This window comes from Sturnus vulgaris, chromosome 2 (genome assembly GCF_052056855.1).
Source record: "Sturnus vulgaris isolate bStuVul1 chromosome 2, bStuVul1.hap1, whole genome shotgun sequence".
NCBI classification, from domain to species: Eukaryota; Metazoa; Chordata; class Aves; order Passeriformes; family Sturnidae; genus Sturnus; species Sturnus vulgaris.
In genome coordinates this window covers 34,135,331-34,150,550 of record NC_142244.1, presented here as the reverse complement: position 1 = coordinate 34,150,550, position 15,220 = coordinate 34,135,331, and the positions used below count along the sequence as shown (strand labels likewise).

The 15,220-nt window shown below is 36.5% G+C and overlaps 1 protein-coding gene across 1 annotated transcript in view; it reads right to left on the bottom strand.

Annotated features, from left to right (window-relative positions):
• Positions 1-15,220, bottom strand: part of ACER3 (alkaline ceramidase 3) — a 51,533-nt gene that overhangs the window by 21,419 nt on the left and 14,894 nt on the right. The window contains exons 2-3 of the mRNA XM_014887350.2: positions 10,785-10,895; positions 3,680-3,732 (exon numbers count right to left, since the gene is read on the bottom strand). Of these exons, the coding sequence (XP_014742836.1) occupies positions 3,680-3,732; positions 10,785-10,895 (164 nt within the window). The remainder of the gene's footprint in view (positions 1-3,679; positions 3,733-10,784; positions 10,896-15,220) is intronic.

The window sequence follows — 15,220 nt, the reverse complement described above, 5'->3', positions numbered from 1 at the left end:
ACAAATAAAATGTTACCGTATTAGGATGGGCAATATGCTTGCATGTTTACTTCCTAATTTTAGAAATTTCTTATGTTGTTTTAATTCAGAGATACAGATTTTTGCTTGTTTGATGTGGGGTTCTTGTGGGCTGTTTTGTTGGGCTTCCCCCCGGAAATTATGGAAACATATAATGTTTTATTGTCTTAAATAATTGTTATACTTTGGGAGAAGACACTTTAGTTGTGTTACAGCTAAAGTATTTTTTCTCCAGGAACTTGCCACCTTAATAGAATGGAATTAAAACTGCAATCACAAGAGAATTGATTTCTCAATAGCAGTTACACTCAAAATTGCCATTCATAATTTGAAGGAAAAATAATCATAGCATAATTTTCTTGTAAAACTTCTCATCAAAGAACTTTCATTAATTTCTGCTCATAAATATACAGTTAAACTTACCTCCTCTTAAGAAGGACTGAAAATCATGGAAAAGAACAAGGATACAAATGGATCAATGAAGATCCATAGCCTCCGGTTTCTAATATGTTAAGCAAACATTAATAGTTAGGGCTTTCAGAACTTTTAGAGCTTGACTTTTAAGAAAAACAAGAACTAGATGCAAAAAAGATTTTGACCTTTTTCCATCATTACTCAAAGTTCTTGGTGGCTGTGCCTGTGAAGAAATTGCTTTCCTACTACTGCTACAGGGTACTTAACAAGTTCATAACTATGTTATTCTGAACAATGAGACTACTTAAGAGCAGTAAGGAGCTTACTCAAACACTTTTATAAAGCCAGCCTGATTCTGCTCAGTTTGGGATAATTTTCTAAACACACAGTTAAAAATTTCATTTCAGCTTTGAAATTTCCTATTGAAAAATTTTTTAAAAAGTGAATGTAATTCTTTACAGAAGGAGAGAGATGTATTATCTTGAGTGTGAAGTATTAGCTTGTTGTGATTTTGGGCATACAAAGCTCAGGAACTGTTTCACAAGAATGCTAAACAGCTCTGCTGCCCAGCTGCCACTGATAGGGCAGATGTTGCTGCTTCCCCCACACTGCCACTGCTTCTCTCCAGCGAGGAGATCAGACTGCTCTGACTTATGGGGAGCCAGGTCCAGGTGCTGAGCCAGCACATGACCAACCTTGCAGAGCAAGGTTTAAATCCCAGCACCTGTGCAGGGTCAGGGACCACAACAGGCAGCACAAAGGCAGTATCAGAAACATTGGAGCAGCTGAAGCTAACAGGCACCTTCGGTGGCACGTTGCCTTCACAGTAGGTTTTCTTTGCTGTGATGCCTTAGAGGGGACAAAATAGAAGCAATAGCCTGAATTCAGCTTTATAGTAATAGTATTTTATAAATGCAGAGATGTGCTTTTCCAAGTCTGATAGGAATTAGCTACAGGATTAATTCACGTGTCTGTTAAAGACTCTGAGTCATTTAACACCTCATAAAAGAAAAAGGCGGGGGAAGAACAAGAAATACAATCCAGGAAAATTTTTCAAATTTGGACAGATGATTACACTTTTAAGTTCATATGCTGGCAGCATCTCAGGGACATTACAGCAGCAACAAAGAGCCTCTCAAAAGATCTTAACTAGAATTTGCACGCAGAAGACAATGACTTCTGTATCCAAAGGAATTAATGTTTCTAGGGGTACTGTCAAAGACACGCCTAGACAATGAAGAACCATGGAAAGAAGGGAACTCACGGAGCTGATTTCACTGGCTAAATAAGCATTTAGTGCATTCCTCAAGAATCCAACTAAGCAGATTCCCATAAAAATAACAGAAAAAGGGATGATTTCCTCAGAAGTAGTCTAAACAACTGCTTTCAAGAACAGAAACTTCCCTGTTTTTCTTAATTAAGCAAATTGAATCAATCGTTTACAGTATTAAGACTGCAAAACAAATGTAAAAAAGTCTCCTTGAATAGCTATGCTGATTTTTAACCATAACAAGAGGTAAAGTGAATAAGAAAAGTTTATTTACTGGTTAAACTGTTTTCTCCATGGTGATCAGTAAGCAAACAATTGGAATGACTATGGACCACTTGTGGATTTCACTTGGCTGCCAAAATAAATGTACTTTCTCTGCCTCACACAAAGACTTTTACATCACTTAACAAGATGATGAGAAACATTCCGGCTTCCCTCTCATCTGCTTCTGCCCCACTTTATTTACTACAATTCATACGCCCCTCAGTTGTTCTGATGCAACACCTGAACTACTGGGCAAGTAGCAGCAAACTGACTTGGATTAAAATAAAGCCTCTACATACACACACACAAACAAAGCCTCCAACAACTGAAAAATAATGCCAACCAAAACCAAAAACCACCCAAAACAAAACAAACAAAACCCCACAATCTCTCCCTTCATAAAAGGTTTCAAGTATGGATCATTTTAATGATTGCGATTTCAGGGTGCCCTTGCTCACCTCTGCATTAGCGTAAGAAAGAGGATTTGAAACACTGGCCATGATAGGAACAAGCAGATGAGGGAAGTAGTATGAAAAAGGTAGAAATTCAAGGCAGGTTCACCACCAAGTATAGGCAAATGGCAACTTAATTTGGGAGGGAATGGTGAAGTGGCTTTACAAACCACCTTTTTCATGCCAAGAAAAGCACCAAATATTCTTGCATGGTGACAATGGTATGCTCTGTGGAAGCTGACAGTCTCCACCACATGCCAGAGATACAGATCTGAGCATTATGGAGGCAAACATCAAACAATCAGCAACATGTAATGCCATCTGAGATGCTCTGTCACCTCCAATACACCCATTCAAGACTGGCAGATATGATGGGAGTCTAAGAAACCTGCACATCTGTGGCATGGAAGCTGGAGGCTTGAGAGAACACTCACAGGGTCTAAAATAACACTAAACATCTCTGTTTAGACAAATGAATCCTTTTTGAGCAAAGATTGCCAGTGGAGTCTGTAGAATGATTCAGTCCAGCCAACCACCTCTCTCCACTCCACTGATTTAATTGTACTTCCATTAGCTGTGGTGGGAACACAGACTTTTGAATGTTGGTTTCTTAGTTTTGAACAAAATCCCACTTCATCCTGACTTGTATTCAAAGATTCATTTCCTTAATCTTTGCAGGCCTAACAGAGGACAACAGGACAAGATTTCCAGTGTCCCTTTAGAAAATAGGAAATACCAGGAAAATCCCTATGTCCTGTGACTTGTTAGAGAATGCTATCTGCTTGAAAATAAGAGAGAAGATGACTCAATTACTGTTACTCAGGAGATACTGATTTCAGTATTAATGCTACAGGTACATCTAGATAAATAGAAACATAAAGATGAGAAAATTTACAATAAATAGCAGTAACTCTAGTTTATATTGCTTGCTATTATGCCAAAGCTATGGGAATTTAAAATTAACATCGTATGTAAAAATATAACATGATTTCCCAAAGGATAAAGTATCCTCTGCCAACATAAGCAATTGATGATAGTTCTTATTTTAGATGCAAGTATATATTTCTGTACATAATCAGTGGAAAATATGTATTGAAACAAGACCTGCATTACTGCCTTGTTGAGAGCAGGAGTCATGTACAATGATACTTAAAGCAGATTAAGTCATTTTGTACAAGTTTCATCTAGCCAAGAAAGGGCAAAATGACTGTACAGTGAGATATACACAGAAAATGATTCACAGCTACTTATCAGTACTCACCTGCATTTCATACTTCAGGGTCATGTGAAAGCACCAAGATCCCAATCCCACAGCTGAAACCAAATCAAAACTATCATCAGCATAATAGTACACATGTAAAATTTTCAGGTACATTAACTTAAATGCATGAAACGCATGCTTCAACAGTGAAAAAGAAATTAGAATATCAGCATTCCGCTGCCAAACTCCAAATTTTCCACAGCCTTCAACTTTATATATTAATCACCAATGAAATCCCTGAATTTAGGGGCTTTAAAGGGTGTGAGTGTCCTCTTTACTTCCTCTCAATATTGTGTCCTATGAGCTGGGTGCAATCTCACCGAGGAGAGGAGCAGAGGGAGCTCAAACTGAATCAAATATATCAACTTATCTTTTTATCTTTTTTTTTTTAATTTAAAGTAAATTAAGATTTCTCTATTCCAGCCCTTCTATAAGTGAAAGCATCATTCAATAACTAGTACTCCTAGAAGCCTCTCAGTATTTCTGCCTACTGTCCAATATTAAAACATGTATTTCACCAGAAGCATTTTGTTGTCTCCACAAAACATGGTGCCAATAACACCAAGGTCTTGGGTTTGATCCCCACAGGGGCTGTTCATTTAAGAGCTAGACTCAATGATTCTTGTGGCTCCCTTCCAACCCAGACTATTCTGTGAATCAAAAGCAGAAGTGAATTGCTACTAGAACTCAGAACTAGAAATTCAAGGTAAACAAACCAACCTCACATAGGATGGATTCGTTTTGCGAAATGAGATCACCATTTCCAGGCCTTCTCTATAGAAAGATGAGCTTCTAAGAAATGATAACTATTTATTTGAAATACTTTCTTTACACATTTTGAATTGACTTCTGAAATTACTTTATGAGACATATGCTTTGCCTATACAGTTTTTTCCAGTCAGGAATGAATAATGCTTCTTGGATTTCTCTGTTTAGAGCAAAGCTGGTACAGTATTTAATGCATCATTCGTTACTTTGAAATATTATCAGTAAAACACTCATTAAGCACCAGCTCAATTTTATTTTGCAAGACAAGTACAGTGATGTCTTATCTTCCTGCAAGAAATTATTTTTTACCTCAGACTGTAGTTTCAGAGGAAGCCAAGTAATTTGCACTCAAGCCTTGATCACTGAGTAGTGCTGCCATATTTTGTGGCTAGAGTATCACCTTGCCTACACACCAGTCAAGTTTCATTGATGGATAAACAAGAATTCTATCTCTGTGCACTCTGTAAAGGATCGCCAGGACAGTCAAGAGACACGTCTGGAGATGCTTCCTTCGATGTTATTAACTAGAACTGTGATTATTACACTTACTTAATGAAATTAAATACCTAACCATGTTGCTTTACTGAAACACAAAACTGTAATACAGCAACATTTCAAAAGGTATTACCAAACATTTCAATGTCATTATTTCTCTGAGAAAATGAAGCACAGGTCCTACCAGAAAATAAACAACCACATGCACTTCTGTAAACTGTGATTATGTTGGTTTGCTTCTGAAAAATCTTTCCAAACAATAAGCAACAACTGCTTTCACCTTCATTGAGATTATAATGAGAAAGTCTCATAGCCATTTTTTTATGTATACAGAACATATGATGGCAACTGTTCATTCTGGAGAAAAAACCCCATTAAGATTATCATTAAAACAGTACCATCCATTATCCTGGCTGTCAAAGAATACAAGCTCCTACAATTTGTAACAAATGTAATTTTCAAGTATGGGCAAAATCATTGCAAAAGAAATTTCAACAGATTTTAAATTACCAAAATACGTTGTTGCGGTTTTCTTGTTTGTTTTTGTTAATGTTATTTGACTTAATAAATCTCAACAATCAGCAACTGAACTTCCCTTCTGCCTGTAAGATAAGAAGCAATTATTTCTAGATTAATTTTTCTTCAGTCTTTGAAAAAATCAAGAATGCTGCAGATATTAGTGTTTCAAGTCATTAATCCCATGACTATAGTTAATTTCTACAGTTAAAATGAATAGAACCCTTCTGTGTAATAATCACATCTGTTGTTTCCATGATTACAAAATTTTACTATGCATTGTAGAACAATGTTTTACCTATAGCATCTATCCATATAAAACAGATATCTGGAAGAAGAAAAGCTTACAGAGACAGATCTTATGGTTCTGGGCTTGAGACATTTCTAAGAAATATTTACTTCACAAATACCATCTGCAAGGAGACATTCTGCCAGCTTTGTACTTTTCAAAATATAAGTGATCATGATCACTGCAATGACATAAGTTTTCAAGAGAGGTAACTCTCCTATACAGCCACTGACACATCAAACAATAAATTTGCTCCTACCTTGTAAGCAGGGGTTACAGTTTTCATATTTTAGGTGTTTCCTTTGCAAAGGAGCTTAACTCAGTAAAAGCTGCATATTCGTTGGGAAGCTTTAACACCATCTGAAGCAGTAAGTAGCATTTCCTCTCTAACTACTATAACTTACTTTTCATATACTACATATACTTTACAAATACTACAAGTCATTTATTTAGCATTTTTACATCAATGAACCTCCCAAGTAACAGGGGATATATATAAATTATGTACTAAGCACAGAATATACATTAAGTCACAATATTATGAGATTAAAATGGTACTTCAGAAGAGTAGAAATGAAAGTCAGGGTTGCTGCTCTATGTAGACTAACAGTTTTTCTGTCCTGCAGCAAACACCCTCTGTGTGGTTACTGCCAGCAGGTGAAACAGTGGTGTGAGGATGATGTAAAAACAATGTATCTACAAACTTCACTTCATACAGGTACTGTCAAAAAACAAAGGCAATAGCTATGGCTAGAAATAAGCTAATATTATACAAAAGATCCAGCTCTATATATTAACCCTATAAACCCTTCACGATTTGAATCCCAGAGGGATTTTTTTCAATAGTTTTAGGATGCATCAGAAACATCACATAATCAGTGATAATTCAGTTTGATGTAACTATCCATCAGCACTCAAAATTATCATTATGAACCTAAATCCTTTACAGAAAAGGTTGTTTATTAGGATTTCACAGATGCAAACACCTTTATTTAGATATCTACATATGAACTAGGTGTCAAAGCTTCCACTTAGACAATGTCATTATTAAGAGTAATGCAGCTGGCCAAACAGGTATTTTAGAACAAGTCAAATGATTCTCCTGGCTCTACTGACTGCACTAGCAGACAGAACCCTCTGCATGGGTAGACACATATGTTTAGGTGTTTAAATTTGGAGCTGAATTCCATTTTATTTTTTTATAATGATAGAACTTAATTGACCACTAACAACATCACAGTGCATCATTAAAAGTTAAAGAATAAAGCAAGATGACAAAGTAGAATTAAATTAATCCTTTTTAATGGATTATTTTGTAATGTTGTAATGGTTTCCCTCTACCACATAAAAGACAGGAGAGACACTGGTTACTCCAGAGGTACAGCTCTACAATTAAACTCCAGCTTGGCTGGTACTAGTCCCAGACATTGCAGTACAAGTGTCTGCACCAGTGAGTTGTTTGAACAGTCTGTAGTATGAATCTGGCCTGTTCCAACAAGCACTTTCCCCAAGCAGCTTCCAGGCATAGCCCAGCAGCTGGCAGAGTCTGGGGCCAACACTCAGCAGGCAATCTGTATCTGTGGTCACCTTGTTTTGGAGGCTAAGATGAACAGACATGGGCTGTTTCACGCTGCTTGGCTTCAGCACTCAGGAATGTTCCCAACCACAGCTGATTTACCAACACTGACACAGCCCTGGGAGCTTCTCTACAGGTGTTAGGTAAGAGGAAGAGAATTAACTCTGACTGAAGAGGTTTTAACAACTGTTTTCACAGACTCAGAGTTTCACTGGAAATTAAATTTAATAAGTTGCTTGAGAGTTCCTATGGCTATGCCTAATATAGAAAAATTTTTGCACCTTTTTTCTTTCCTCTGCTTTGGCACTGCTTGAATGACTGAGCCCTATTAAACAGGCCAAAGAAATACAAATCAGAACAATACTTCAAAATTTTAAGTGAAGCATCTCACAAACATTACTTCATTGAGTGCGTTCTTGTTTCCTTTCCTTAGGTCCAGAAGCTACACTTCTTTACATATATTTCTCTATATATATACATACACACAATTTTTTAAAAATCAAGACCCTTCTAGAATAGAAACCATTTCAGAACCACAGTTTCCCAGGATGCATGAGGAACTGTCATGTGTAGAACCTGATACCATACCCCAGAATCATAAGGAACTGCTCAAAACCAACTGCTTATTCCTTGAGGTAGTAATGGTCTGATGATTTGTTCCACCTTCTTCAGGTGCCACAACATACTGAAATAATGGCTTAAGATTACTCTTCATGATTTATACACTGATTAAATGGTTCTCTACAGCTTAAAATCATATCCAGTTCCTACTGAGATAATTGAGAACATGCACTTTATGCTTAAAAGCAGCAGAAAAAAGGGCTGAGAACAGTGTACAGTATCTCAAAGGCCTTGCTGAAAAGCGTTAACTCAGTCTTGGCACCAGTATGAACAAAAAAAATTATTTGAACAATTATTTAGAAATACCCCTTGTTGCACTGCCAAGATCTTACCACGTATATGTGAAACAAACAGCGCTTCCATAATTCAAAATGCATTTACTTCAAAAAGGAAATAAACGGCAACAAAAGAAATTGTGGGTATAAAAGTCAAGCACTAAACATGGCATGGTAAAACACAAAGGAAGTGACAATCAGCTAAATGTCTGGAAGCATGCAAAAGAAACAGCTGATGTGGATCAAAATAATGTCTAGAAACAACTCCTCTTACATTCTCAAATGCTAACAGATTTAATTTTAACATTGGCTTTGACAGCTGTCTTTTAGTATCTTCTAAAAATCTCAGTAACTATTCAAAATTGTTAAAACTTAACTAAAGTGCCCTCCCTTCCACCCCCATCTTCACAGCAGAATTGTTAAAGAATTTCTACTTTGACAAAACAACCCTCAGTTAGAAGCTCTGCTGCACGGTCTTTAATGAAGCATGCTGCCTCAAGTGAAATCACAAGTTTGTGTTAAATTCACAACCTTTTCATAGATTAAGTCTACAATTACTTGTTACAAATTAGAGTGAAACCTATTAATAAATAAAATTCATATGGTGGAAAAAATTCTGTCTGGTACTTTCTTACAAAAAGAATTTTCTGTACACTTACTCTATCTCCACTTCAGTATGCTTTTTGTTCTGTCACGTTCACAGAGAGAATGCCAATATTCCTGACACATTTAAACCATATTTAATTTTTTTTATATTCTCATTCACTGCTTTTATTCTGTAGTAGAGCAAATGTTAAGTGGTTTGTGACTCAAAATCATCTTGCTCCTGTTTTTCACTGAGAAACTAGAAAGTCTTCCACATTTCTTTACATCTTTCAACTGCTGTAAAACAGGGTTACAAATACTGAAGCAGACACAAAGCAGAAGGGAAATGCTTTTGGAGAGACCTTTAATGCTAGGTTCCAACATATGAGATAAAAATCAAGTCATCTATCACTTCAGACAGGAATCAAACCCAACTCAGTCACACATGAGCAGGGTCTAGATGGAACTCAGGACTGCCTTCCAGCACTGTTGTCTAAATGCTGGCTGAGCTCCCCTGCAGCAACACCGGAGAGAGGAAAAACTGAAGTCCAAGGTATTTAGTGTCATCAAAGAGAGGGTTTTTTTTTGTTTTGTTGGGTTTTTTTGTTGTTTTTGTTTTTGTTTTTTTTTAATATTTTAAACATCAAGATATGAGAAATGCCCGTCTGGTGTGACAGCCTGACATTCTGGTCAGATAGCAGCACACTCTGTCCATCATAAACTGTCACTGACAAAGGTAGCCAAAAATCACAGTGAAGTCAGTTTCAAACTGAATTTTAATTTAAGGGGCTCCTTTTCATAGTTTAAAAAGAATGGCAGTATGGACACTTTGATTCAAGAACACACAAAATCAACTTCAGCAAACATTTACACACCATTTCTTACCATGTCTTTTTAAAAGTAAACCCTGACCTTTAAGAATTCTCTCTGTTTCATACTGAGACAAAAAATAGTAATTACTTGAAACCATAGAAAGCCTACAAATGGCTACTTAGAAAGTGCTCAGACAATATGCAAAGCAGTTGCAGCATTTGATAGGCATTGTTGCTGCCTATCTTTCACATAGCTCAGCAAAGTTGCTATAACTAAAAATTGTGAATTTGCAGCTTGTATATGTTACAGTTTAACTCGTATCAAGGATACGTTTAGCATATGGATATGTGCTTTTCAACAACGTCTGCCTAAATAACAACATGCCACTATTGAAAGTAACATTTATCAATCCCTTACCACTGCAAAGACTGGGAAAATCTCCATAAAGACAAGAGCAAACACAGAAGTCCTGTGAAACTCAGAAATTCTATGAAATCTAATTTTGAGACCCAAGTGCCAAATCTGAACCATCTTCAACTGCCTTTTCTCATGAGGAACAAAACTTCTAGTCACACAATTAACATTTAAAAGGCAGTTGGTTCTTTTCTGAATTTTGTTATTTTAGAATGGACAGACTTCCCTTGAGTTGATCTAAACATGAATATCATGCTGTTCTTCCATTCTTGCAAAACTTCCCAGACACGATGGCTGGGTGATATATGCCAAAGAGGAACTGGAAACAAATTCAAAGTCATGAAAGAATGCCTTTCCAGTTCCTTCTATATCTTAGTTACTTCTTCTATTACTCTCTCATACAAATGTCACAAAAATTTTAAAATAGTGGGAAACTGTTTATAAGTAGAATATACAAGACACCTTCTGTAAATCATCAGAAAAGCACACAGCAAGGCAAGATGCACTGAGCAGGACCCAAAGCCAGAAAAGGACTATTTTCAAATCTGATCGAATTACTTAATGTATTTTAATTTCATGTCTCTCCAACAGATATAAATTTTCTGTAAACATTAAGAAGCGTAGCAAATTGAGGTCCACTTTTCACACATAATATTTGGATGTAACTCTGGGTTTATTAATATCTAGATATATTTTCCATTGCCTATCTGAGCCCTCTTTATAATGAAAGAGCAAATTAAGTTTTACACATACCTGTAAGACACAAATATGCAGCTAAATACCGTTTTTCAAGGCCATCTTTATAGGTCTGAATCGCACCATAGATTGGAGGTAGAATGAAAATCAGGTTACTCACTGTGTTCCCTGTAGGACAGAAACACAAAGCAGAGATTTAGAATTGGGTACTATGCACTTTAACTAAACCTAACAGAATTACATTCACTCATTAGGGACAGGTTCAACAGTTTTCATCCACAAGTGGCTCAGCAAGACACCACTGCTCTCCATCCCTGGTGTAGTGGAAGGTGTCCCTGCCCCCAGCAAGGGGCTTGGAACCAGATGGTCCTGAAGGTCCCTTCCAACCCAAACCTTTCCAGGACTCTATCCTACATTTTACCCAATGCAAAGAAATGACATGTGTTGCAGAGAGCAAAAGCCAAAATAAAAGCCTAGAGCCTAGCTCTTGTACACTGATTTAGATTCAGTTTGCTTTTCTTTTCCAAACTGCACTGACCCAAGAAAAAGTGCAATGAAATCCTGCAAAGTTTAAGAGAAACAAAAGGAAATGGTGCATCTCTCAACACAAGGGATGCAGATTCAGCCTTTTAGCTTAACCACAAATCATAATTTTGAGAACAGAAGTTATGTTATGGGAATTAAATGCCATACAATTTGGAGAAATGAGCAAATCTGTTTAAAAAGGCTTATATAAAATAAACTGCACATTTTCACACACCATCAGTTAAACATATGTAAAACTGAAATCTAATTTGAAATATCCCAATGGAATATCCAATTTATGATGCTATGAAGACACCAAACTCCCCTCTACTTCTGTATTTTTTATTCAGCAGAAAATCCCAGAAGCATTTCACATTCTAGAACAAAGAACAACAGTGAGCAGATCCATTCTGAATCACACACCTAATTCAAGCAGCTATTTTTCAGGAGTCCTACTTGCCAAGATCCATCCAAAAGAAAAGCAAAACATACCATATTGTTCACATAAACATAAGGTATTGCAGCACCTCTAAAAACAAAATTCATACTTCACAGTTTAAAAAAAAATCATACTCAAATGGAAAAAAGGTTATTCCAGAACACATATAGCAGAAGTGTACCTAGTTCCTTCGAGCAAGGTAGCTCTTCTATATTCTCACAAAGTACATACAAATCTCACTTTGAGACAGTCTTCTCAACCAGTTAAAAATCTCATCTGATTTTTATCATAACTTCTTTAAATCATTTCCTTACTGATTTTACATCATATCCTGCCCAATTTCACCGAGTCAAATTAGATGTGCCAGAGATCTCACTCTTCTAGTCAGCTCTGAAGTAAGTTCCTCCATGTAAAAGAAGCCCAGATGAAAACAAAAACCCTTCTGCAAGGTTATACAAGTTTATACCAATATAAAAGGGCCTTTTTCATGTTTAAATTCTTCGTGGCATCATTTGCCTTTTACCACATTCCCACAGCGTTGCAATGGGTAGTGATTCACTTTGAACAGAGATGACGTTTGGAAGAAATTCACTCAAATGCTGTTGTGTGATACACTGACCATTTCCACGTCCTCCTGTAAGTCATGGAAACATGTCACTGAGCCTTGAAAAGTAGAATAAAGGTTACATAGTCTGGATAGTGAAACTTCTGCTTTCTAAAGCAATGCTCAACTATGCCCATTTTCAATAGAAGTCAGTAGACACGATATAAACGTCACTGTTTGAGGTCACTTGGTTATGAAACTGTCAAAAGCCTGGCAAAAATTCAAATACGAAAATGCCAAACAAAAGAAATACCATTATGTTTATCCACAATTGGAAGGCACATGACTGTGGAAGAGAGTTGCAGTAGGATAACAAACTTAGACTGGTGTAAGAATGCAGAAAACAGATCTTTCTGTAGGAAAGGGAAGGGAAGGTTTCAACACTTCCTGTAAAGCTATAATTACATTAAATTATTGAAAATTTACGAGCATTTAATCTGGGACCATCTTGCTGAGAGAGGAAATACCATAGACCTAATCTAGCTGTACATTCCTGCCACTCCTCTGCACTTTTTGGCCCGCATTATTCAGAACATTTGCAGCATGGATTAGGCAAGCCTATCTGCAAACATACTTAATGAAAGTTGTGTACATTTTTTTAAAAGGGGAAATGGGGGCAGGGGAACAATAAAGTCCTCTGGCATGCTGCTAGCAAAATTACTTTTTTCACGAACAAAAACTCCAAGGACTCCTGCAAACCCAAGGTCCCCAGGAATGCATATTTCATAAAAGTCTTGCTAGTCTTTACCGGATTATCCTCACACAGAATAGCTTATAAATTCATTAAAAGGGATTTCTACCAATTCCATCAAAAAATGGCAGTGGGATATGCACAGAGATTAGCAAAGAATACCAAGAAAGAAGAAAAAGGTGACACAATGCAGACCCATAACGCTAAAGTTATTTAACAAAAAAGGAAGTGAAACAAGCTTGGAAGGAAATAAATGTGGAAGTTGAAAATGGGAAAACAGTTCAAACTGTCAAAAAAATTCTCATTTTTTTCACTAAATTTCCTTTTTTTAAAATGGAGGGAACATAATGCAGCAGAACTCCATGGGAAAACCAGATGACAGAGAAATTGCAACGAGACAGAGAAAGGCACGAGGCAGAAGATACATAAAATAACTAGAGAAGAAATTATTGGTTATGCCTATAAGAAATAGAGTACATCAGAAATTTGATGAATGCACATGGATAGACCCGGGCTTAACTCTGTACAGCATTCTTATATTTCCCTACTGGATTCCTTGAATACTGGTCCAGGGAGTGACCTAATTTTTCTTTAGTGACCAAAGACTGCTTCTCAACATTTTATCTTCAACATGTCCATCAACAGGAAGGCAAACCACATTATCTGAAGGAGAAATGAATGAACTTGCATACTGAAATGACAAGAACAGGACTAAAACAGGCCACGAACACACCTTTCAATGTGAATACGAATCCTTATTCCATATGTAGAAGAAATCTATTTGAAGAGGCAGAAAAGTGAATTTGGATTGTCTCGTAACTGACCATAAACCATCACTGTACACACCAAACCCCCTTAAATTTATTTCCAATAGAAGCAGTGAAAATAGTTATGTCTTCATGCAAGTCAACAGTAGAATATACTGTTTTCTAGTTATTGATAAAAGAAAAGAGAAAGCTCATCAGGTGCAGAGAAGCTCCACTCAGATGGGAGTGATGAATGGGAGCCTACAATTTCAGAAGGGACAAAAATTGCTCAGCTCACTGAACAAAACAACAGCTAGATGGAGCAAAACTGTGCTCTGTAAAGACATTGTGGGTCAGTGCCAAAGACAAAAGGGAGATGTTTGAGCTGAAGGATAATACTGACAATGACTAAATAGATATAAACTAACCCTAAATAAATGCTGGCTAGAATAAGGAGGAAAGCTTCCGATTAGAGAGGAAATATTTACAACTGCTTCCCAACAGAAATGAGCAACACAATGAATCTGCTTTCAGGGTGGAGCTGAGGAAGCTCCACAATCAGATTACATGATGCAGTAGCCTATCAGAGTACTAAACCAGGGCACGTCCACAAAGGCTGAACATGGTACTTGGTACAGGGCTAAATTAATGTCTCATCGTGATAATGTGACTAACTGCACAAATTTCCATAGAAGTCTTTCAAGACTGTTTTAATGCAAACCATTGTTTCAAAGTAATGTTTTATTCATTAAGAGAATGCCATAAGGTACCAGAACAAAATCAAATTTATGCAAAACATCTTTTCAACAAGTTTCTGTCTGTAGGAAGAAGAACAGTATGAGTGTTAAACCACATCTGCTTCCCATTCTACAAATACAGCAGCAAAAACCTGACAAGTTTTTTCTAATGCATGTACATTCACCGTCATCTTCAGGCCCTAAATATATGTGTACTATCATTAACACAAACATCTGTACAAAGACAGACCACAAATACAAAGAAAAATAACTTAAAGGGGGGAAAAGTTTCTACAGGCAAATACAGGTATAATAAAGAGCTTACTGCTGCACAGACGTTGTACACGCAGTTGGGAAGGACACAAATTTGAAGTACCTTTCATAAAATTTCCATTTTTTCAAATATGCAGTTAATTCCACACCAGAAAGTAATTGCTACAATAAATTTGGATGAAGCAACAAAGGAGAAAAAAAAAAAAGTTGTAAATAAGTTGTAAAAGAACATGGTCATAAAGGAATAATAAACAGGATGCAAAAAGATAAGGAAAATGCTGGGAGTTAGAATAAAGATACTGTTTTCAGTGAGGGAGGAAAAGTGCTATCATAAAAAAGAAGCAAAAATTATCACCTTCAACTTTTGACAAGCATATCAGTGTGACTTATCCTGTGTTAAGAGATGCTTTCTGCTATGTTTGTACACAGAATGACAGCAAGATTTACCAAGAACAAGGATCTTTTTAAATTTTAAAAT